The 22,889-nt window shown below is 42.0% G+C and overlaps 1 protein-coding gene across 3 annotated transcripts in view; it reads right to left on the minus strand.

The window, feature by feature from the left end:
* mrtfab (myocardin related transcription factor Ab) overlaps nucleotides 1-22,547 on the minus strand; it is a 54,625-nt gene extending 32,078 nt beyond the window's left edge. The window contains exons 1-3 of one of the 3 annotated variants that reach the window (XM_055890355.1): nucleotides 22,432-22,547; nucleotides 20,558-20,625; nucleotides 11,793-11,978 (exon numbers count right to left, since the gene is read on the minus strand). In XM_055890355.1, coding sequence (XP_055746330.1) covers nucleotides 11,793-11,916 — 124 coding nt within the window. In that variant the 5' untranslated portion in view covers nucleotides 11,917-11,978; nucleotides 20,558-20,625; nucleotides 22,432-22,547. Of the gene's footprint in view, nucleotides 1-5,429; nucleotides 5,915-11,792; nucleotides 11,979-20,557; nucleotides 20,626-21,929; nucleotides 22,329-22,431 lie in introns of those variants that run through there. The other 2 variants (XM_055890356.1, XM_055890359.1) reach the window with 2 other exon arrangements.
* Between the last annotated feature and the right edge of the window lie 342 nt (nucleotides 22,548-22,889).

Genomic DNA, 22,889 nt, shown 5'->3' on the forward strand with positions numbered 1-22,889 from the left:
GGTTCCTCTTCCAGGCACTACATTTCTGGATGAACATCTGAGATGACTATATTCTGCACCCCATAACTCCCTAGTTCACTTCACAGAAAACAGATTCCATATCCTTCCCCTCACGGTAACAGTCCACCCCCTAAAGCACCAGCAGGCATGCAGTCTGGAACACGGAACTTGTTACATGTGGCGTAGAAGAGACAAGAACAGTTTGATTCATTCAGAAAGAAAAGGAGGATTCGTGTGAAAAGAAAACCGCTGTGTCAAACAGAGAACAGCAAAGTGAGATTCGTTTTGTGATGGTTACTTCTAAAATTTGGATCAAATTACTCGACCGCAAGAGTTACTTATGTCTCTTTTAGGTCATGTGTTCCTCAAACTATTCCCATCACCTCTGTGGTTAAACGGATGGATTCTTCCTCCCCTCCTTTCCTTGTAGCAGAGGCCCCTCTGTGTTGGTCCAGCTACAAATGGGAAGACTTTACACACTGTGATTGATTTCAGTGGAGGCTGCTGAGGGGAGGATGGCTCATAATAATGGCTGAAACAGAGCGAACGGAATGGCATCCAACACAAGCCCGTTCTCCCCAACATATAAAGCTAAATTGACCTTAAATTATCAGTGTGTAGGGGAAACAATCTAACTGATATACAGGAGACCTAACCTCATTCCTCCAATGTGTTCAGTGCTACCACCAGACAAGGCAAAGTACCAACCTTAGAGGCTCACTAACAATAGATCCCACTAATTGTATATCAAGCTAACAACACATAGGAGCCTACAATAATAAACCAGTAAATTAGACTTGTGGCAAAGGCCAAGTTATCATAAAGGTCTATATCCAGTTACATTATGACAACCAACCTGAAGTGCAAACAGGCGTGTCAGTGAGTTTCTAATGGTGAGAGATTGTGCACATTGATCATGTGAAAGCAGTGACAGACTAACTGATAAGATACAACTACTTTTTAGTAGAATGAAAGTCTACAGAGGAGAGGCCCTAGCCTGGCATGGTTTACACCTCTTGGTTATCAGCACAATTCATTTCCTTCAGGATGACTCATAATAACAAACCAATGTCCACAATGATCTCTCAGTCAGAGATTAATAAACTAGAACATTTAGGACAGTGTTTACTATGAATCACTAGGTAAAGTCTATTCTATACAGACAGGCACATCATTTGTGTAAGGATAATAGGAGCGTGAGAAATCAAATAGTTTCCAAGTGAAAATAGACACTGCATTGTATGTGTGATATGTTTATAAATGTGTGAAAATGTATGAATGTGTATGCTGAAAGTTGACGAACAGTACCAGTCAATGTGGGAACTCCTTCAAGACTGTTGTAAAATCATTCCAGGTGAAGCTGGTTGAGCGAATGCCAACAGTGTGCAAAGCTGTCATCAAGGCAAAAGGTGGCTACTTTAAAGAATCTCAAGTATAAAATATTTTGATTTGTTTAACACTTTCTTGGTTACTACATGATTCCATATGTGTTATTTCATAGTTGATGTCTAGACTATTATTCTACAATGTAGAAAATAGTAAAAATAAAGAAAACCCCTGGAATGAGTACTGTATGCATGTGTACATTGTAATGTGTGTGTTTGTGCATGTGTACGTGTGGATCTGCATCTTTCCACTGTATTCATAGCAGCTGTTGCAAAGAGTCTGCGGTTGGCTGATTAAGCAGTTTCCGTAGCTTAAGGGGAGAACCGATCCCAGGAGATTGTTCAGTTGTGCTCAGAGTTTTTATTACTGAATGACTATAACAAATAGAAGCTGTAATTACGTAACTGCACTGTGTGTTGGTGATGGCACTGTGATATGTGCTGTGCTCTGTCAGTGCATGTGAGTTCCTGTCTATTTCTCAACAGTAACAAGTCTTGTGTTGGCTTGGTGTGTGTGCGTGCATGTACATTGCAAGAGTATGTACAGTGCATTCGGAAAGTATTCAGACCCCTTCCTTTTTCCACTTTGTTACGTTACAGCCTTATTCTAAAATGGATGAAATATTTTTGTCCCCTTATCAATCGAAACACAATACCCCATAATGACAAAGCAAAAATGTGTAGTTTGTTTGACATGTTTTTTTTCAAATAAAAAACAGAAATACCTTATTTATATAAGTATTCAGACCCTTTGCTATGAGACTCGATATTGAGCTCAGGTGCATACAGTTTCCACTGATCATCCTTGATGTTTCTACAACTTGATTGGAGTCCACCTGTGGTAAATTTAACTGATTGGACATGATTTGGAAAGGCACACACCTGTCTACATAAGTTCCCACAGTTGACAGTGCATGTCATTAAAAAAAAACAAGCTTTGAGATTGAACAAATTGTTCATAGAGCTCCGAGACAGGCTTGTGTCGAGGCACAGATCTGGGGAAGGGAACCAAAAAATGTCTGCAGCATTGAAGGTCCAAGACCACATTGGCCTCCATTCTTAAATGGAAGAAGTTTGGAACCCCCAAGACTCTTCCTAGAGCTGGCCGGTCGGCCAAACTGAGCAATCGGGGGAGAAGGGCCTTGGTTAGGGAGGTGACTAAGAACCCGATGGTCACTCTTGACAAAGCTCCAGAGGTCCTTTGTGGATATGGGCGAATCTTCCAGAAGGACAACCATCTCTGCAGCACTCCATCAATCAGGCCTTTATGGTAGAGTGGCCAGACGGAAGCTACTCCTCAGAAAAAGGCACATGACAGCCCACTTGGAATTTACCAAAAGGCACCTAAAGGACTCTCAGACCATGAGAAACAAGAATCTCTGATCTGATGAAACCAAGATTGAACTCTTTGGCCTGAATGGCAAGGGTCCCATCTGGAGGAAACCTAGCACCATCCCTTCGGTGAAGCATGATGGTGGTAGCATCATGCTGTGAGGATTTTTTCAGCGGCAGGGACTGGGAGATTAGTCAGGATTGATGGAAAGATGAACGGAGCAAAGTACAGAGAGATCCTTGATGAAGTCCTGAGCACTCTGGAGCAGGTTTTCAGACTTTGGCGAAGGTTCACACAGCCAAGACAAAGCAGGAGTGGATTCGGGATAAGTCTCTGAATGTCCTTGAGTGGCCCAGCCAGAGCCCGGACTTGAACCCGATCAAACAACTCTAGAGAAACCTAAAATAGCTGTGCAGCGACACTCACCATCCAACCTGACAGAGCTTCAGAGGATTTGCAGAGAAGAATGGGAGAAACTCCCCAAATACAGGTATGCCAAGCTTATAGCGTCATACCCAAGAAGACTCAAGGCTGTAATCGCTGCCAAAGGTGCTTCAACAAAGTACTGAGTAAAGGGTCTGAAAACTTTTTTTCTCCTTTTTTCCTCCCCTAAAAACCTGTTTTAGCTTTGTCATTATGGGGTACTGTGTGTAGATTGATGAGTAGAAAAAACGATGTAATCAATTTTAGAATAAGGCTGTAACGTAACAAAATGTGGAAAAGGGGAAGGGGTCTGAATACATTGCGAATGCACTGTATATGTGTTTTGACTGCATTGTATTTATGTAAATGAGCCAGTAACAGAGATAGACAAAAATACAATCGCTACAAGGACGGAGAGATCGAGACAAACGGAGGGAAAAGGGGGAGGGAAGAGGGAAAAGAGGGGGGCAAATAGAAGTGTGTGTGCTGCTGTAACTGAGTGGATGTCACAGACAGCTGTGTGTCTCACCCACATTAGCTAAGCAGGGACAGGGAGGCCCCTAAAGCCCCTTTTTCCTCTCCCTCCTTCCTCAACCTCTTCCTACTCTCCTGTCCCCGTTTTGTTCCTCTCTCTCCTCGTCCCTTTTCCCTCCCCGGCCATCTCTCCCTCTCCACCTTCTCCTCCGTTCCCCTCTCCCTCCACTCATCTCTCCCTCTCTGCTCAGGGCCAGTGAGAGCGTGCTGGAGCCTCTACGGTATGCTGGGCTGGCTGGCTGCTGGCACTCTTCCCTCCCTGTTACATAAACTCAACCACACAGCTCCTCTACAGCCTACCACTGCTGCTAGAAAGCGCCACAGCTTACAGGCTGCCTCCACTCACACTGTACCCACACTAAGGGCAGCGGGAGAGGGGGACAGAATGTGGGAGTGGGACATCTAGGGTACTTTCCAAGTTTCCATACAATGTGTGGTTTTGTGTACATTTACGTCATTATTTATGCAGCCGGAATCCTACTAATAAAAACGTAACTTTTCCTCATGTAATGGAATATTTAAAATGAGCAGGCAGGCTAAGAATCTATATTCTTCAAATAAATGCTGTACCTCTAACCATGAAAAATCACTAGGTTTGTACTGTATGGGGAGAAGAAGTGTTGATTTGACAGAATGTATTCCGAAAGAACACATGACTATTTCCCCCCTTGGCTCCAGGCTCTCCGTCATTGCTCTAGTAGTCTAGTTTAGACGAATCAGAGCCACACACCTTTAGCCATGCATTAACATACCCCACCTTGCTTTGTTGCCAGGTGTGGCGGTTGGTGGTGGTCTGGGAAGTAGCAGAGGTGAACAGTCTCAAGTCTCTCCTATTCATTACTGACAGACAGATAGACATGACTGATGACCAGCCCTGCCAACACCGGAGCCAGCCTGTTTAACATGACAAGCCCTCAGCTGGGCTCCACAACACAACACCCAGGACAATCACAGCGAGTCAATCAACCTCTCTGGGGGTTGCAGGTCTAGCTCTGTGCTTTGCTACTAACAGCTGATCTGAGAGCAACTCTTCCAATCCCAAACAAAACTTCATATGAGCGGAAAAATCTGAGAAAACAGGACAGTGTCCCAAATCTCTCCTGATGGAGTGGGAGTCATAACAGACAAGCCAGCTGCTTTCAACGAGGCGCTGTCGTCTCAGAGAGAACAGTCAAATTCATCACCCCCACCAACCTTCCACCCTCCAGCCCAGCTCACCCCACCCCAGCCTTCCCTGTTAGCAGGAATACCCTCCAGGGCACCCCGGCCTTCCCATATCTGCCACTGAGTCAGGAATAACAAAAATACAAAAGAGCCACTAGAGACAGTTGTTAGGTAACTTGCAGGCACACATGACAGGGTTTCATTAATTTATTCACAGCCCATTCATTCCCACAGAAACAGAAATAAATGTAATGGAAATGCATCATAATAATTGTATAATAGCTTCAGAATATGTTTTAAAACCATGCTAATGCTGGCGGGCTGGGAATGACAATGATTACAGTTATTTTTCTTTGTTCAATTGGCCTTGAGATGAAAGAGCGGCTGTGAAACTTTAACACAGAGCAGTAAGTACATCACATAGCGGAGAGCCTTGCCATTGAACAATAACACTCTTTTAAAGTTACACTGCCGCTATGACATTACGCACACACCCGCACACACTTGACCTACTGGTACAGATATACTGACAGCTGAGCGACAACACCCACAGCTGAAATAAACAAATACTCCGCAAAAAGACACTTTACCTGAGTGTATGGCCATATCCCTATTCACTAGAAGGATAAAGTACAACCTTCCTCCAAGTTTAGCGATCCATTCTCCTAAGAGAACAGCAGGAAAGAGAGGCTACAGGCAGAGTTGCGTTTCCAAGACCAAAAAAGTTTTCCACGGCAGTCCTGGCACCCCTCCCTGTAGAATAAATTCTCTACGAGAACTACAAACAACACGGTGTGTTTGTGAGTGTGTGTGTGTGTGTGTAGCCCACTTCTTCTAACATTGGCTGCAGCCAATCCCTGCCTGTTGTACCTGTCTGCGAGTGTGTGCACGCCCTGACAGAAAGGGTGTGTGTAGGTCTGTGTGTTTGAGGCAGTCAGTTTTTCTTCTTCTTCCTCATTGCTCCTTGGATTCCATCCAGGTCCAGGCCCAAGTTCCTAACCTCTCTGGGGCGACACCTACTTTTTCCCCGCTCTGTGCCATTTTTTTTCCTCTTTAGAAATGCAGGCAGACTGCAGGCAGACTGTCACTGCTGTTGTTGTTCAGGCAGAATAATGAAAAAATCCAGGGGAAAACACTGGTGCCTGCCGATCTGCATTCCAGATCACCTTTTGGCCTCAAATAGTATCACTACTGCCCTCCATTCTCTCGCTCTTCCTGTTTTCCTCTGTCTGCATCGTTCCTTCCTTCTCTAGATCCTACAGAATTATGCAATTCCGTCTTTCGGATGACTCCCCCCTTTTCATCCCCCACTCTCCTCCTCCAATATTTCTACATCGCCCTCTATTTACACCTCCGAGTTGTAAATGACCTCAAAAGGCATTATTGTACCATGTTCTCATACTCTCTCCACAAAGTTCTAGTGGATTAGAAAACATCGGTCGCCCTTCTCACTCAGGGCCACGTTATCATAAAGAAAAGTGTTAATGTTAATCAACATTTGCCCTTTTCTTTCCATCTTTCCTCCTTTCTCTGACAAATAGGCCTGCCTACACAGACACACGTTGAACGCTGACCCCCGACTCAACCCTGACATGAAAGCCTGTAAATATTCACTTGAAAAACCTTCAGCAGCCCTCCTCTCTAAAGCAAGGTACTGTGGAATGAGAGATTGCATAACTCTACTTGGAAGAAGACAGAGAGAGAGAGTCCCAACCTATTTCCCATTTAGTGCACTGCTTGGGCTACCTATCGGTCCTAGTCAAAAAAAGAGTGCACTGCGAATATCGTGCCATTTGGGACACAACCATAGCTACTATGCAGAGGCCATTAAGATGGTTGTAGACTAGATAGATGTAATGGACTGATAGCCTTGCTAACATTCCTGTGTCTCGCTTCCACCATGTTGTGTCAGATAAGAGACTGGGAAGGTCCTGCTACGACATGTCTGCTACTGGCAGCCAGCCTGTATGAAGCGTTAGTAGCCCAGGTAGGCAGTGTTTAAAACGAGGAGTGGTGCCCTTGGGCTGGGGGAGTGAGTGGGAAGTGGGGGTTAAACACTAAAACTCAACCTTTTATCCTTGTAATTCCCTTTGCAGGGATGGTCTATTCATCCTGGCCTTGACTGAGACTCCCATCTGGCTCTTCTCTTCGTGTTTAAGCAAACTCGTTGCACCTTCAGTTTCACTCTCCTTACATTAAGCTGATCATGTCTCATTGAGATACAATCTAGGCATATTTTACAAGAAGGACCTGTTCAAGATAACAGCAGTTACACATAAATACATCAACTCCATCATCATGAACAGTATTACTGTCTCAGTATCAGCAATGATCCTTCACTCCCCCCTCCTCTATTGCATTCTACATCTCCTTCACCCTCATCTGACCACCTAATCGACCATTTCTCCAAACCCTCTCCTGTGGAGACGTAAACTGGCCACTGTATATGGCTGGGAGAGCTGTACAGACCTCATACTGAACTCCTGCTTTTCATGCAGGCGATGGCCATTTGGTGGGAAAAAAACTATTAGAATAATATCTTGACATTTCTTCGGAAATTAGGATAGTCGAAATACATGTTTTTTTTGTAACTTTGTTTAAACTTGGACACTTGCTTGCTACGCAGCTTGAGCAACTCGGGAGAGCGCTTTAGCAAGGCGGGGGATGGGCAGGGGCCGGTGTGTGACATGGGAGACAGACAAAAAGTAGCCACTGACTCACGCCATTTCGACAAACTTGTAAATACCATTGGTTATCTATCATCAAATCGATGTAAAGAAGCTAGCTAAAATAGCCAGCTAGCTAGGCTAGTTGAGGCTATTTTGCTATGCTCCCAGTTCTTGTCTACAACAATTCCATTCAGATTAAACAGCCTACCTGTCGGTTGCTCGTTGTTGCCTACTGCTTCATTTATCTAACTTTATTCCATAATTTTTATTCCATTTTGCATTGGAGATCTTCCCCTTCATGTTGCTGCACATGGAGCCTCTGACTGTAATGAGCATAACAGTAGGAATTATGGATGTTGAGGGTGCTGCAGCACCCTTTTTAAAACATTTGTACACTGGGCCTTAATTACTCCTGTATGAGCGGACAAAAATGGTAGTCAGCAGCACAGGCAGAAAAATTCTCACAACCACTTTGGTCAACAACAAAAAATGAATGGCTCATTTGCTACGTGAGGTTTATTTTTCGTAATGCTTAAGTTGTTAGGAGTGTACTGATATAAGTAGGACACCCCGGAAACTTTGAGGAAAACCACTATCAGAGTTGTCTCGAGATATTCATGGCATGAGGCTAGTAGCATAGCATCTCTCTTCACTGATTACGGGCGGTTGACATCAACAACTCTCATAGAATATTCAAAAAATAATTACAATAATGAGATGTATCCACCTGTCCAAAGAAAGGATAGTTGGGAGCTAGATAGCCCGCAGTGCCGCTTTGTGGACAATTTCCCTTAATTGTTTATTTTTATTTTTTATATTGTAGGGCTTCCCTCATGCCCCTTTTCATGACGGTGCTAGCAGCCACGTGACTGAGTGCTAGCTAGCTAGCAATCGTAACATTAACAAGTAGTGAGTGGAGTTACAAACGGACTGTACTAAACATGTTAAATGTCTTACCTGTGAGGAAATGTTTTCCACATGTATACATGGACACTAGGTCCCCACATTTCCCATTCTCCCATGCCGAATGGCCTTAAGCCACAGGGCTCTTCTCGCAGGCTTTATTTCCCTATCTGGGACCACTGCGAACGGTAGGTCGACATTTTTCAGTGGTGTATAATAGTTAAGTAAAAGTACTTTAAAGTACTACTGAAGTCATTTTTTGGGGTATCTGTACTTTACGATTTTTTTATTTTTGACAACTTATTGTGTACTTTTTTTACTTCATACATTTTCCCCTGACACCCAAAAGTACTCGTTACAGTGCATTCTGAAAAAATTCAGACCCCTTCACCTGGCTAATACCATCCCTACGGTGAAGCATTGTGGCAGCATCATGCTGTGGGGATGTTTTTCAGCGGCAGGGACCGGGTGACTAGTCAGGATCAAGGTAAAGATGAAGGGAGCAAAGCACAGAGAGATCCTCAGGACCTCAGAACGGGGCGAAGGTTCACCTTCCAAAAGGACAACGACCCTAAGCACACAGGCAAGACAACGCAGGAGTGGCTTTGGGACAAGTCTCAATGTCCTTGAGTGGCCCAGCCAGAGCCCGGACTTGAACCCGATCGAACATCTCTGGAGACCTGAAAATAGCTGTGCAGCGACGCTCTATATCCAACCTGACAGAGCTTCAGAGGATCTGCAGAGAAGAATGGGAGAAACTCCCAAAATACAGGTGTGCGAAGCGTGTAGAGTCATACTCAAGAAGACTCGAGGCTGTAAACGCTGCTTCAACAAAGTACTGAGTAAAGGGTCTGAATACTTATGTAAATGTGATTTCAGCTAGTGACGCACCAATATGACATTTTTGGCCGATACCAATATCAAATATTTTCCTTGCCCCAAAAAAACGATACCAATATATAAAATTTGAGCGGCCTTTTAAGCATTCTAGTACAGTTAAATAGTTAACACACACACACACGGACGCAGCGGTCTAAGTGCAAGAGGCGTAACAACAGTCCCTGGTTTGAATCCAGGCTGTAGCACATCCAGCCGTGATTGGGAGTCCCATAGGGTGGCGCACAATTGGCCCAGGGTCGTCTAGGCCGTCATTGTAAATAAGAATTTGTTCTTAACTGACTTGCCTATTTAAATAAAAGGTTACACACACCACACTGACCAAAAAGTTATTTTGTTGGCATTTACGTATGTCCCCATTACCAGTCAAACATAATCAAAACCTATTTCTTTCACTTACTTGCTGTGCTGTTTCGTTGTTCATTTGTTCAGTCGTTTCATTCTCAACCAGGATTTCTATGGAACAGCATTTGGGTCTTTGCGTGCAAAAAAACCAAACACTATTTGACGTGTTAAATAAGCTTGTTGACCAATCAGGACCTGAATATGACTGCACATCACAGAATAATTTAACGTGTTCATTACTTTTTTACATATTGATTACACTATCACTCGTATTTCCTGTCACAATGATTCATCGATACGTATGCTATGATGCTGGTAAAGTTGTCTCGCGCACCTACAGTGCTGGTCATTAAAAAAAGCTAGCTAGCTCATGGATGCAAACAATGTTCTTCCCCAAAAACGCATCAAAACAACAATGTTTCAGTAGCTATAGTTAGCTAGCTAACTATACAGCTAGGTGTCATCTAAAATAATCCTAATTTATATGACTATTCTTATTTGATTAATGGTGGTCGGACCCATCTATGTGAAGCTAGCCACAATAAGGATTAGCCACAATAGTAGAATTTGCGGTTAACCTTCAAAATAAAAGTATGGCATAATTCTACTATTTGTATTAATTTGCATCACTGTCAATGACATACTTTTATTTTGACGGCAAACCGCAAATTCGACTATTATGCTAATCCTTATTGTGGCTAGCTTCACAACACATAACCCGGTCCGGTCGAGCCTCACTAGCCAGATGAAGCTAGCTGGCTGCTTATAACGTTAGCTTTGGGCAACAGGATTAAGTAGCTGGCTAGCTATTTATTTTCATGAACTGAAGTTCAATTTCAATAGGTGAACAACAAGTGGCTACCTAGCGAATACTTACTTACAAGGACTCCATTCCTAAGAATAATGAAAATGACTGCAGTTTCTACTGGTCATTGTTTTCAGGCTGGTTGTATTGGTGCTAGCTAGGTACCAAGCTAAAGCTAGCTACCACAGAAGTTAAGGTCGAAGAAATAATGCTTTATTACCAACGTGGTATTGTAAACACATTGTTCGTGTCCGGGGTTTGCTTGTTTGCAGACTTTTTTCTGCAGCTTTGACAGTGCAACTGTGTCTTTTTTTGACACGCAAAGACCCATACGGCATTCCATAGTATGTATGTCGTGAAGATAATAGCAGTGACGCTATTACTGTGTAACTCCGGTAGGGCAACATTTGAAAAATAGCGCACTTGGTAGTGTGTACCGGTGCTCGACCAGTCGGTGAAAGCCAACATCACCAACGACAGAGAACGGTTGATTGTCAAGGGCAATGAATTCCATTATCTTGGCTTTTAATGGATTTCGCCTTTGAGTTGTCTTGCTGAAATTTTCTTACTCTTTCAAATGACTGCTCGATCCACACAGCAGACATTGTGGGCTAGGTTAGGAATGCTGTGTTGCACATGCAGTGCAACATTTTACGTGGCATCATTACATCATGTACCTACGTTATATAGGTATGCACGGTGACTTTGACATAGGTTTTAAACATCGGCATTAAACTAGACATCGGCCGATACTGATGCTGACATTTTTAGCTAATATCAGCCAATTCTGATATGTTCACCGATATATCGTGCATCTCTAATTTCAGCATAAAAAAAAAACAATTACATTTGCAAACATTTCTAAAAACCTGTTTTTGCTTTGTCATTATAGATTGATATCCATTTTAGAATAGGGGTATAACGTAACAACGTGGAAAAAGTCAAGGGGTCTGAATACATTTCAAATGCACTGTAGGTGAACTATTCTATACTGGGGTTGTCTGATATTGTTTTAATAACAACATTACAAGGTAAAAATAGTAGCACACATCCGGAGTGATAAAGTATAGGCTTTGAATGACTTCGCTAGCAGCTACACACCACTGAGTTGAGCGACACGGTGGTGTGCATTATAGACTGTTTAATTCCTCTCATCTGAAAATCGGAGTATTAGCAACAATCATGCATGTCGGTTCAGTGCACACAGCGTAACAGAGAAAATCCAATACTCAAGATTTAATTTATTTTACCTTGATACTGTATGGTATGTCTGATAGTTGATGAAAGAGGATCATACGGGGGAATAGGGAACGCTTTGCGTCTGACCAACTCACCGTTCTTCCTGTCTCGCACAGGCATGTTGTTGGAGGCGGGCTGCAGAGTTAACTCCTGAAGCTCATTGGTCACTGCTTCGCTCTGTGGGCTGGAGGCGGAGCCGGGTGCCACGGCAACCACCATGATGCCAGGACTTAGCTCAGCCCCACCCTGTGGCTCCAGCGTTGCCAGGGTGACAGAGATACCTGTGAAGTATACAATTATTTTTTTTACATTTTTTTCAAAAAAAGGTCAGTCTGATTTGCAAATTGTCGCATGCAGAAAATTTGGTTTCAACAGGGGTGGGGAACTCCGGTCCAAGAGAAATGGTGCACAGGCTTTTGTTCCACCCCTGCAATAACACACTTGATTCTAGGCTTGGGCAGTATACCGGGGTGTTTGAAAATTGCCACGGAATGTTTTTTTCAATACAGTCAATACCATTGAAACTATTTCTTTGAAGTTTTAAAATAAATGGTTTATATTTGTAGCTACTTTTAAAGAAAACACCTGCAGTCAACTTGCGCAATAAGTTAGTAGGTAAAGAAGAATGCGTTCTTCATTTTACCTGTCACAATTTTCATTATGAAGCCTAACGATAGTTCCCAGTCACATTGTGTTTGTTTACAAGCACACAACTACAAGACCATAGCCGTGTGAGTCACTCACTGTTGTGCAGCACCCGCCAGGTGACAGTATGGAATTCACAACTAAATACTTGCCAGCTAGGCATCTTATAACTATTAAGTTAAATGTGCATTTGTTTTGCTAATTTCGTAGCTAGTTAGCAATCTAGCAAAGTGGTTCGTTTTTCCAAAATCAAGCTTCGCTTGGTAAAAGCAGTGAATCCCTGCCTGGATCAAGAGCCTTGCTGTCTAATATCTGTTTTGTGCCAAACGGAGTAGCATTTTTGAGTAACTTGGATAACTGTATGAACTAGGATATCCTTCTTGCAGATAGTTTAGGTCAGAGATTGTATCAAATGTTCGCAATGCACTCATTTGCATTTAGTTAGCATTCTCTATGGGATTTGACATCTATTTCTTAACATTGCTAACTTTCGGATTACAAAAGCTGGGTGGGGTTTTGTGATCAGTGCCGGTATTACAAATATCCCGGTATGGCACAAGGTCGGTATGAAGGTATGACAATCTGGATGCCGCCCAAGCATACTGGATTCAGCTTATCAGCTAATAATGGACTTCAATATAAACCACTTAGTTTAAATCAGGTGTGTATTACAGCTGGGCTAGAACAAAACTCAGTGGCTGTCCAAGACAAATGTTGCACACACTCCTTTATCGTGACCCGGTCTATAGAAACTTGCAACCAGAATTGTGACTCAATATCTGAAGTCGTCCTTCAATGGACAGCTCTGTATAAACTAGACACTCAAATCCCCTGAGGCCTGTTCTTTGCTAACCACTGACGCAGACACAGTGGCAGAGGGTTAGGGTAGATAGATGTAGTCTACTCTCCCTGTCGGTTGCTCAGGGCTGGGAGGTAGAACCTGGAACAGGCTGGAACACGCTAATGGAGGCTGGAACAAGCTAATGGTGCAACTATGGAATTCAGACGCAGAAAGAACACAATTTAGGAATGCATATCTGCAGGCTAAGGATTATAAAAGTCAACTATCCGGAGGAATAGGCATTTTGTGTTTTCCTTCACCGGAATCATCAGTAATTTTGGTAATTAACAGAAAATCTATGGCAATGGATAATAACTTTAGTCATTTATACCTGAATAATTTTTCTATAGTGTTATTTTATTTTTTATACCTGAATAATTTTTATATTGTTATATAGTGTTAATTTTTTGTATCCATGAGTTTCTAGTATATCGAACATATGGTTGAAGAGAAAAATAACCCAATTCAATCCGCAACCCTAACTATTGACACTTTCCACAACTGCCACCAGTTTTACGGCAAAACATTAACAAATAAATATTGACATATTAAAATTTAAAAAGTGGTAAAAGTCTGAAAAAATATTGCAGAAACCCTCATATTAAACCACCAATGGTATTCACTAAATTGATGGTCTGTATTTACATTTACATTACATTTACATTTAAGTCATTTAGCAGACGGTCTTATCCAGAGCACAAGTACATACATTCATACTTTTTTGTACTTCAAGGAATACCTAGGATAAAGCAATCCTTCTGCCCCCCCCCCCCCCCCCCCCCCCCTTAAAAGATCTAGATGCACTATTGTAAAGTGGCTGTTCCACTGGATGTCATAAGGTGAATGCACCAATTTGTAAGTCGCTCTGGATAAGAGCGTCTGCTAAATGACTTAAATGTAATGTAAATGTAAATGTACTGGCCCCCCGTGGGAAACGAACCCACAATCCTGGCGTTGCAAGCGCCATGCTCTACCAACTGAGCCACACGGGACCACAGGACACAGTTTTACAGCTTTGTCATTTTATTTTCAAATCATCTTATTGAACTATTTCATATATTTTACATGTGATAAGGCCACACAGAGGGACAGAGATACTTAAAGACAAAATTAGACAAAAGCTCCCAAAAAGGGCCACGAGATGTCTTGAGAGATTACATAAGGCAAGTCAGTTAAGAACAAATTCTAAATTTACAATGACGGCCTACCGGGGAACAGTGCCTTGTTCAGGGGCAGAACGACAGATTTTTACCTTGTCAGGTTGGGGATTTGATCCAGAAATATTTTCAGTTAATGGCCCAATGCTCTAACCACTAGGCTACCTGCCGCAATGTCAACACTGCAGAGTTAATTAGGGGTTCAGAGGTGCGAAGCAGCTGAAGTCCTACTGTACTTGTTCCAGATCATTATTATGTTGCTTTTTCTGCTGTTTTGGTGGGAAAAAAAGCAAATTCCCTTGAGATAAGACCCAGGACTGTGCAATTTAGCATGGTAAAGGCCCAAGGGCCACACCCTCTCAAGCAATACCATGCCAATTGGCCACATGGTGGCGCTAAAACAAGCGATTGAAAATGCTAACTTTGTAAGGTCAGCCCTCGCACCCCGTGTGACCTAAAGTCATGAACCCCGGCAATGCTGCTTGCAGCTTTAATTCTGTTTGTTTTCATGAGTGTTTTCTACCCATGGAGGGCAGCAGGAAACGCCATTACAACAGAGCAGGTCAACAATAAGGCTGTGTTGTCTAAGGAGCTCTCCCTTTGTCATTCTTGCTCTCACACTATTCTTTTCACTATCAATCTCTCCATTTCTGTGTTCAGCTCAGGCTATTGCTGATAGACCAAAAAACATGTCTCACTCTACCTAGCCTACATCTCAACCTACTATCTGTCTGTCTCCCATACCTATCCGTCTCCCTCTATCCCGCTCTCTCCATGACAGTCTAGGTGTGGCAGCATACAGTACTCTCTGGTTCTCAGATAAGTGTTGATGTGACCGTAAGGAGCGATTCCCTGGCACTGGCTCAAGAAAAACCATAATACTCATGCGGGCAGAGAGGATTTCTGTGGTTCTGAGTGTTCCAGCAGCCAGAGGAAGTCCAGTCTCCTCTCGGACGACACACCTCAACTGAAAAACCTGGACCGAAAAACATAGTCTGATCAATCTCAACAGGGTTTCTACAGAGAAACACTCAGTTTCATCCTCCAGATCTGTCACACCACAAGCCATTTCCACCCAATTCACCACAACAAAATATAATTGACCTTTATTATGATTTATTACGGCACATTAAGCCAGATCTACTCATCCAATCTCCTGTTGCATAACTGTAGACCCCTCCCCTCATCATGACATCAGCGGCAGCCCCACCCTGTGGTTTCCCCACTGATCTAATTGAGGCTATCGTGAAGAGACCTCTGACAGGCAGAAAAAGCTTAAAAAAAGTCAGTGAAACAGGTCAACTTAGGAGAGAATTAAGTTAAAACCCTAAAGTGATATGTGGGAGAACAAGACAGGTCATTGAAAGACTAATTGTAGGCCACGCTTTAGTGCAGGGGGTGATGTCACAATGCAGTAGAGTGTGAGTGAAGTCATAATTCAGTAGTATAACTCAACTAGGCTAACATGGTGTGTGTCACAAAGCAATTCATCCCAATGTAAACTAAGAACTAAACATAGACTTGGTAAAAAGAGGTCAATCAAACTCGACCAAAACAATGGAATTGCCATGGAAACACATGGGGCAAAGATCCCGAGTCTCCTTATTTGCCCCAGAAAAATGTGCCTACATTTAGGCTATTGTTTAAATGTGTATTTCACAATATGTTGATCTAAGAAATCTGAGTACAATATTGGTAGGTTGTCAACCCCAACACATGTTCGTGTTATCGTTACCAATCATATGTATTACAGTTCATTAAAAAATGACTGACTACCACTACCGAATTCTGTATGCTAGCTACGCTAACCAGCTTATCCAAACAGGAGTTAGTATTTAGCAGTCACTTCTTCTAAACCTGAAAAGGGGAAAACATCTACATGTTATGCAGCGAAAACAGACAAATACATTCAAATCAGACTTAAGTAACCACATTGTTGGCCTGTTACAATACAGAAATCATGACCGATTTGACAAATATCCACTTTGTTAGATCACAATGCAATAGGGCCGGGTCGATACTAGTATCGCGATACTAATCGTTAGTATCGTTACACTGTAGCTTTTTTGTTTCACCTGGCTGCTGGTGCATGATCTTTTGAAAACATCTATTGAAGAGTCACCTGAAGCTTGAGAGGAATGGAGTAAAGGAATGCAGTGTTGAGGCAGAGGCCTTGTAGTGGTGAGCTTTCTGGCGCCCAGAGCTGCTGAAGCATCACCCAAGTGGATGCCATACATTGTGAAGAAGTCCAGTAGCTACATGACTCAGGCTGGTTCCCAGAGTAGCCCTCTTCATGATCGTCAACACTCTTCATCAACCATCTCCCTGATCAACCTTCCTCTGATCAAGCCATGAACAGTCCCTCTCCATCTTTGGAGGATGCATGCACTCAGACTTCGCCTCTATTGGTTGACCTAACCGTAGCTAGGCTACACATGAGGATATATTGTTTGTTTGTTTTTGAAGCGCTTTGAGACTGTTATGAAAAGAGCTCTAGAAATGTTATAAAATATTATTAATGTTGTCATCCAGAGTCATATTTTTTTTTTAAATGTCCAAGCCATAGCACACAATATTTTACATACATCAAGCTTCGTGTTTTCATATTTGCAATGGAAAAAAATATTGCGATACCGGTATTGTCCTTGCCCTACAATTCAATGCAACTAAAGAACTAAATTCTCAAGTGTGGATGATGTCATAATGCAGCAGTAGAACTCAGGGTCGTTCTATTTTAATTCAATCACTTTCTGAATGCATTCCTTTAGATTTGAACGAAACCTTCCATACATGTTTGCCTATGGTAGAAGTGTTCTGTAGTGCTGAGCAATTAACCAAACATTTTCTGTGAGTTCAATGCGCATTTTCTCACTGCAGTTTCCCTAGAGATAAATCAAATCACTCCCGAACTGTGCGATGTAGTAGGCAGTTGTAGTCTCCAACAGGCTAACATATGTACAAACTTTGACTGGTACTGTATATGGAAAAATAAGATAAAACATTTCGACCAATCAAAGAACAGACGACTTTCGGTCAACCAAGATTTTCTTTTAGTCGGGGACAGCCCTAGAAAAAATTATGGTTAATATGTGATAAGCAGTGAATTAGCAGTCTACCATTGTGGGACTTTTTTTATTCTGTATTGTTACAGCATTCAACCCACATAATGCATAGTGCATTTAAATGGAAAAAAATATGGAAAATGGAAAACCGTTACTATTTTTTTTTTAAATAATTGAAACGACATCCAAAAGCACTAAACGGTCAGCACTAGTGGTCAGAAAGGTCAGAAACGAGATAGCGGTGCTCCTATTTGACCCATCTTCATCACTGAGAAAGAGAAACTGTGGAATGTTATTATTTCAAAGCTTACAAACACTGTTGTGAAAGTATTCTGATTAATTAATTAAAAAATATTCACAAATGTTATAGCTTAAGAACCTATTTTACATCATCTGAGGTGTTTGTGTTTTTACTAATGCTCTCAGCTGTAAGGACATTTTGTTTGTCGACTTTAGGTCTTGAGCATCATAACCCTGTATAGGCCACCAAAGCACTGCCCCACTTCATTTACTGATTTCTCTGAACTATTGCCCTTGAGAACTATACTGAACAAAAATATAAAACGCAAAATGCACCAATAAAGACTTTACTCAGTTACAGTTCATAGAAGAAAATCAAGAAGAAATTAATAAATTCATTGGGCCCTAATCTATGGATTTCACATGACTGGAGCAAGGCCCAGCCAATCAGAATGAGATTCTTCCCCCACAAAAGGGCTTCATTAGACAGAAATACTCCTTAGAACCCCCCGGACGTACTGTCAAATTCTCTAAAATGACAAAGGCAGCATATGCAGAGAAATTAACATTCAGTTGTTGGACATTTATGCAGTTAGCATGCCAATTGCACGCTCCCTTAAAACTTGAGACATCTGTGGTATTGTGTTGTGACAAAACTGCACATTTTAGTGGCCTTTTATTGTCCCCAGCACAAGGTGCCCCTGTGTAATGATCACGCTGTTTAATCAGCTTCTTGATATGCCACACCTGTCAGGTGGATGGATTATCTTGTCAAAGGAGAAATGCTCACAAACAGGGATGTAAACAAATTTGAGCACAAAATTTGAGCGAAATAAGCTTTTTGTGTGTATGTAACATTTCTGGGATCCTTTATTTCAGCTCATGAAACATGGGACCAACACTTTACATGTTGGGTTTAAATTGGGGAGAGGCGAAGATTGATTCATGCGTCCTCCGAAACATGACCCGCCAAACCGCACTCCTTAACACCCACGCGCTTAACCCAGAAGCCAGCCGCACCAATGATAATACATTCAAAAAATTACAACTAAAAACAAGAATAATACTTAGGTGTTAGTTTGGATTCTGAACTCGAATCACACATTAGGAATGTGACCAACATACCTTTTTACTACCTGAGGAATATTGCAACGGTGCGGTCGTTTCTCTCTCAGGCAGATAGAGACTCATCCATGCTTTTATTACAAGCAGGCTTGACTACTGTAATGCTTTCCTGTCTGGTCTACCCAGGAAAGCCATTGGTCAACTGCAAAACATACAGAATGCAGCAGCACAGGTAATGACCAAGACCAGACGGAGAACACACGACACCGGTTTTAAGGTCTCTGCACTGGCTGCCTATGAGTTTTAGAATTCATTTTAAGATTCTTCTATGGGTTTTTAAATCACTCCACAACTGTGCACCCCAATACATGTCAGACATACTTTTAAGTTATGTACCCAGTAGGTCCCTCAGGTCCTCTGGCACTGGTCTTTTAACTATCCCAAAGCCTAGGACCAAGAGGCATGGAGGCAGGCTTTAGCTACTATGCCCCCAGCCTCTGGAATAGCCTTCCAGAGAACCCGAGGGGGGCCAAAACTGTGGACATATTAAAATAAATATTTTTTTAAACCACACCTTTGCTTTTCCTTAGGGTGCTTTCTAGTCGTTCAGTTTTTGTTATTTATCCACTTATGTTTGTTGTGTAGTAAATATTTCAGTTTTTATTTTCATCGGGGTTTTTTTCCTGTGAAGCACATTGTGTTGCATTCCATGTCTGAAATGTGCTGTATAAATAAAGCTTGATTTGATTTGTGCCCATCATCGGTTGAGACGTCACATACTCTTGAATACAGGGTAGGCGTCATTTCAATCATAGAAATGTAATTTATAGAATGGACCTATCCCTTCAGAACACTGCAATTCAGCTGCTAAACCAATTCAATTTACTTTTCATTAACTTTAACTTCCAAATACTTCCAGAAAGATGGCCGCTTGTCCACCCACCATCAAATGTCAACTTGAATGGGAATGTATATTCTTGTCCCATGCGGCTCAGTGGGTAGAGCATGGCAGTTGAAATGGCAGGGTTGTGGGTTCGATCCCCACGGGGGGGCCAGTACAAGAAAATGTATGCTCTGGATAAGAGCGTCTGCTAAATGACTTAAATGTAAATATGATCTATATATTTCTATGATTTCAATACGTTTCCAGCGGAAGATAAATCTTTTCATTTATAACAATGAATATGGAGTTGTCATAATAACAATGCATTATTAGAACATAGTCACATTTTGGAGGTGAAGGCAATGTCACAATGTAGTTGATGACAATCCTTGAGCAACCAAGTTGTCACAGGAGCAAAAAGATCTTATATTTGATACCACCCAAACAACAATATCAGGTTTTCATATTATACATTATCACAAAAATAATAATGACCTGGATGATCTGCAGATTGCAGACATGCCAACATCCACCTGATGGTTGTTTTTAATTCCTTCCCAGCACCTCTCCTGTATGAGGGTGTTGAAACATGTAGTGCATTGTGCTGACATAATAGCATGGGGAGGGACAGTGAGTTCTCTGGCATTCCTCCCACTGCACGCCTACACTAGTCTGTGCAGATGTGCGCTGAACACGTTCACAAAGCAACACAGCAGGCAACCTCCCACCTGGCTGTAATGTGGGTTTTGCATCTTAGAAGTGAAAAACAGCTACACTTGATTGTTAGCAACCCCACTCATCTGTCATCAGCTTGTCACAGAGGACAAATGCACAGTGATGATGTATGACAGGATAAATCTATAAGTTACAGTCATCAATGGAAGGTAAATGGAGATCTAGCTAAGCTATATTGTGACAACAAGAGATGAGTGACGGACTGGATGTTGAACGGGAATTGTGAACTTACCCGTTCCGCTAAATCCTTGAAAACAAATGGGATGGTTTTTCCATTTCAGTACACAGCTAGGAAGAGTGCTGAAAGAAGAAGGGAAAGAGATTGTCATTAGTCCAAGCACATTGCTACAAATAGGCCTAGCAACTATTCATCAATCATTGTATGCAAACTCACCATGGCTTGATGCAGATCATTCATGACATGAATACAAACTAGCTAACTATTTAGGTAGCTATGCATGTAGCTGTATGGTGCAACATGATGAAGATATACTCTCGTTTGGCCCAATAGCTGTTAACATGTCGATATCAAGGTCAATGTGTATGATTATATAGCTATTACGCCAACTGTGGATTTGGCTAACCACAGATGTCACGACAGCTGTCATTGGCTCATATGGCTGATAGCTAACAGCTTATGTTACACAATACCCTTTGACAACAATACAATATCTACCCAGCAAACATGACCCTGTGTGAATATTTGGTGGGCACGGGCTAACCCACAACAAGCCCAACACGGGCTAACCCACAACAAGTCCAACACGGGCTAACCCACAACAAGTCCAACACGGGCTAACCCACAACAAGTCCAACATGGCTTTCCCACACCAGTCCAACACAGGTTAGCCCAAACCAAGCCCAGCTTCTTCATAAATGTAGAGGTGGGGGCTCATTAGAATAGTTAGTGGTGTGGTTTGCAAATATGTTAAAGTAAAAAAATTAAAATTGCAGACACCATTCAAACCAATGAGTGTTTGGAACTTTAAAGACAATTATCTAGGAATCATATTTCATCAGATAGAACCTTATAGTTCTATGGTTATTTTTGTATAATTTTACTAGTGAATTTAAAAAGAAAAAAATAACTTGTACATTGTCAATGACGAAGACCGTAAAAAAAGTTAAATAAGTGCATGAGACATGACAACTAAGTTTCTCTGATAATGATATATATATATATATATATATATATATATATAACAACAACATTGTTGTCTTTCTGATACAATGTAACAGGCAGCCGATCCAGAAGGGTGGGCTCATTTCAGGAAAAGTGAGGGCTGCCCTTGGGGCAAATGTGGAGCCTATGAGCAAAGGCGCATCGGCTCAATGTGGGTAGCCTACATGGGTTTAACCCGCATTGGGACCACATCCTGCCAATGTGGACACATTTTCTAGGCAAAGTGAGGGCTACCCTCACCCCCACACTGAGCCAATGTCTTTGGGGCAAATGTGGAGCCGATGAGCAAAGGCACATTGGCCCAATGTGGGAAGCCTACATGTGGCCAATATTTTAGCCCGCATTGGGCCCATATTGTCATTGTGCCAATGTGGACATATTTGCTGTATCTAGGCTAGTTAACTACGCAGTGGGCGCTCACCTGAAAATTGTCCAACGCAGAACTATTGAATAACGAAATCCAATGCCTCCACAACAGCAAAGAGATAAGTGGTTTAAGCGAATCTATCACCAGTAAAACTAGACAAGTCCACCTCTCCGGCTCCAGACAGCTAACGTTAGCTACAAGAAATAGCTAGCTTAGCATCTGATGCTAGCAGCTACCTGTCAGTCTAGTCACGCGGTGGTAATATCGAGGTATCTTGCTCGATGTAGTGATGTTAAAGATTGAATTAATGCGTTCTCTCATTAGCTACTTATCACTGTCGCTATTATTGTTGTTGACGAGTTTAAAAGCCTTTGGCTTTAGTGGTGCACCACTTCCGACTCACAATGGAAACTTTGACCGGAAAACCCTCCTCTCAGCTAGAAAGGCAAATCGTTACTTCCATATAGCAACAACTTGATGACCAGTATCAAATATATACCAACATCTAACCACACGATAGCAACAACTTGATGACCAGTATCAAATATATACTCACATCTAACCACACGACTGAATGAGATGTCAACTGCTTTGGGAATAAAGTAGCTATGGCATAGATGTTTTTCCAGTCTTGCCTTGCATTGAAGAGAAGTTGAATCATGGCAATAAACTCTTTGTGTTGTGTGCTTGTGGAGTGAAATTCATGGTCTGTGGCGCCACCTACTGGCTATTTCTGATCCCTTTCCAATACTCAGGCCTGCCAGTCATCGGAGTAGATTAGATGATGGGTGAGTTTCAGCAAGCATATGGAGTTGCATAACAATCACTTATGAAGATCTGACTTTTAAGAAAGTGCTCATCATTATGATCAAATTATTTTACATGTCTTATATGATCTTTCACTGATCAAAGCTCTGGCCGAACAATAATACAAGTATATGAAACAGTCTAATAAACATTCTGCAGTGAAGTGCATGAGACGCACACACTGCATAATACATTAATGTGAAACTG

The sequence above is a fragment of the Salvelinus fontinalis genome, chromosome 30 (genome assembly GCF_029448725.1).
Source record: "Salvelinus fontinalis isolate EN_2023a chromosome 30, ASM2944872v1, whole genome shotgun sequence".
In the NCBI taxonomy this organism is placed as follows: Eukaryota; Metazoa; Chordata; class Actinopteri; order Salmoniformes; family Salmonidae; genus Salvelinus; species Salvelinus fontinalis.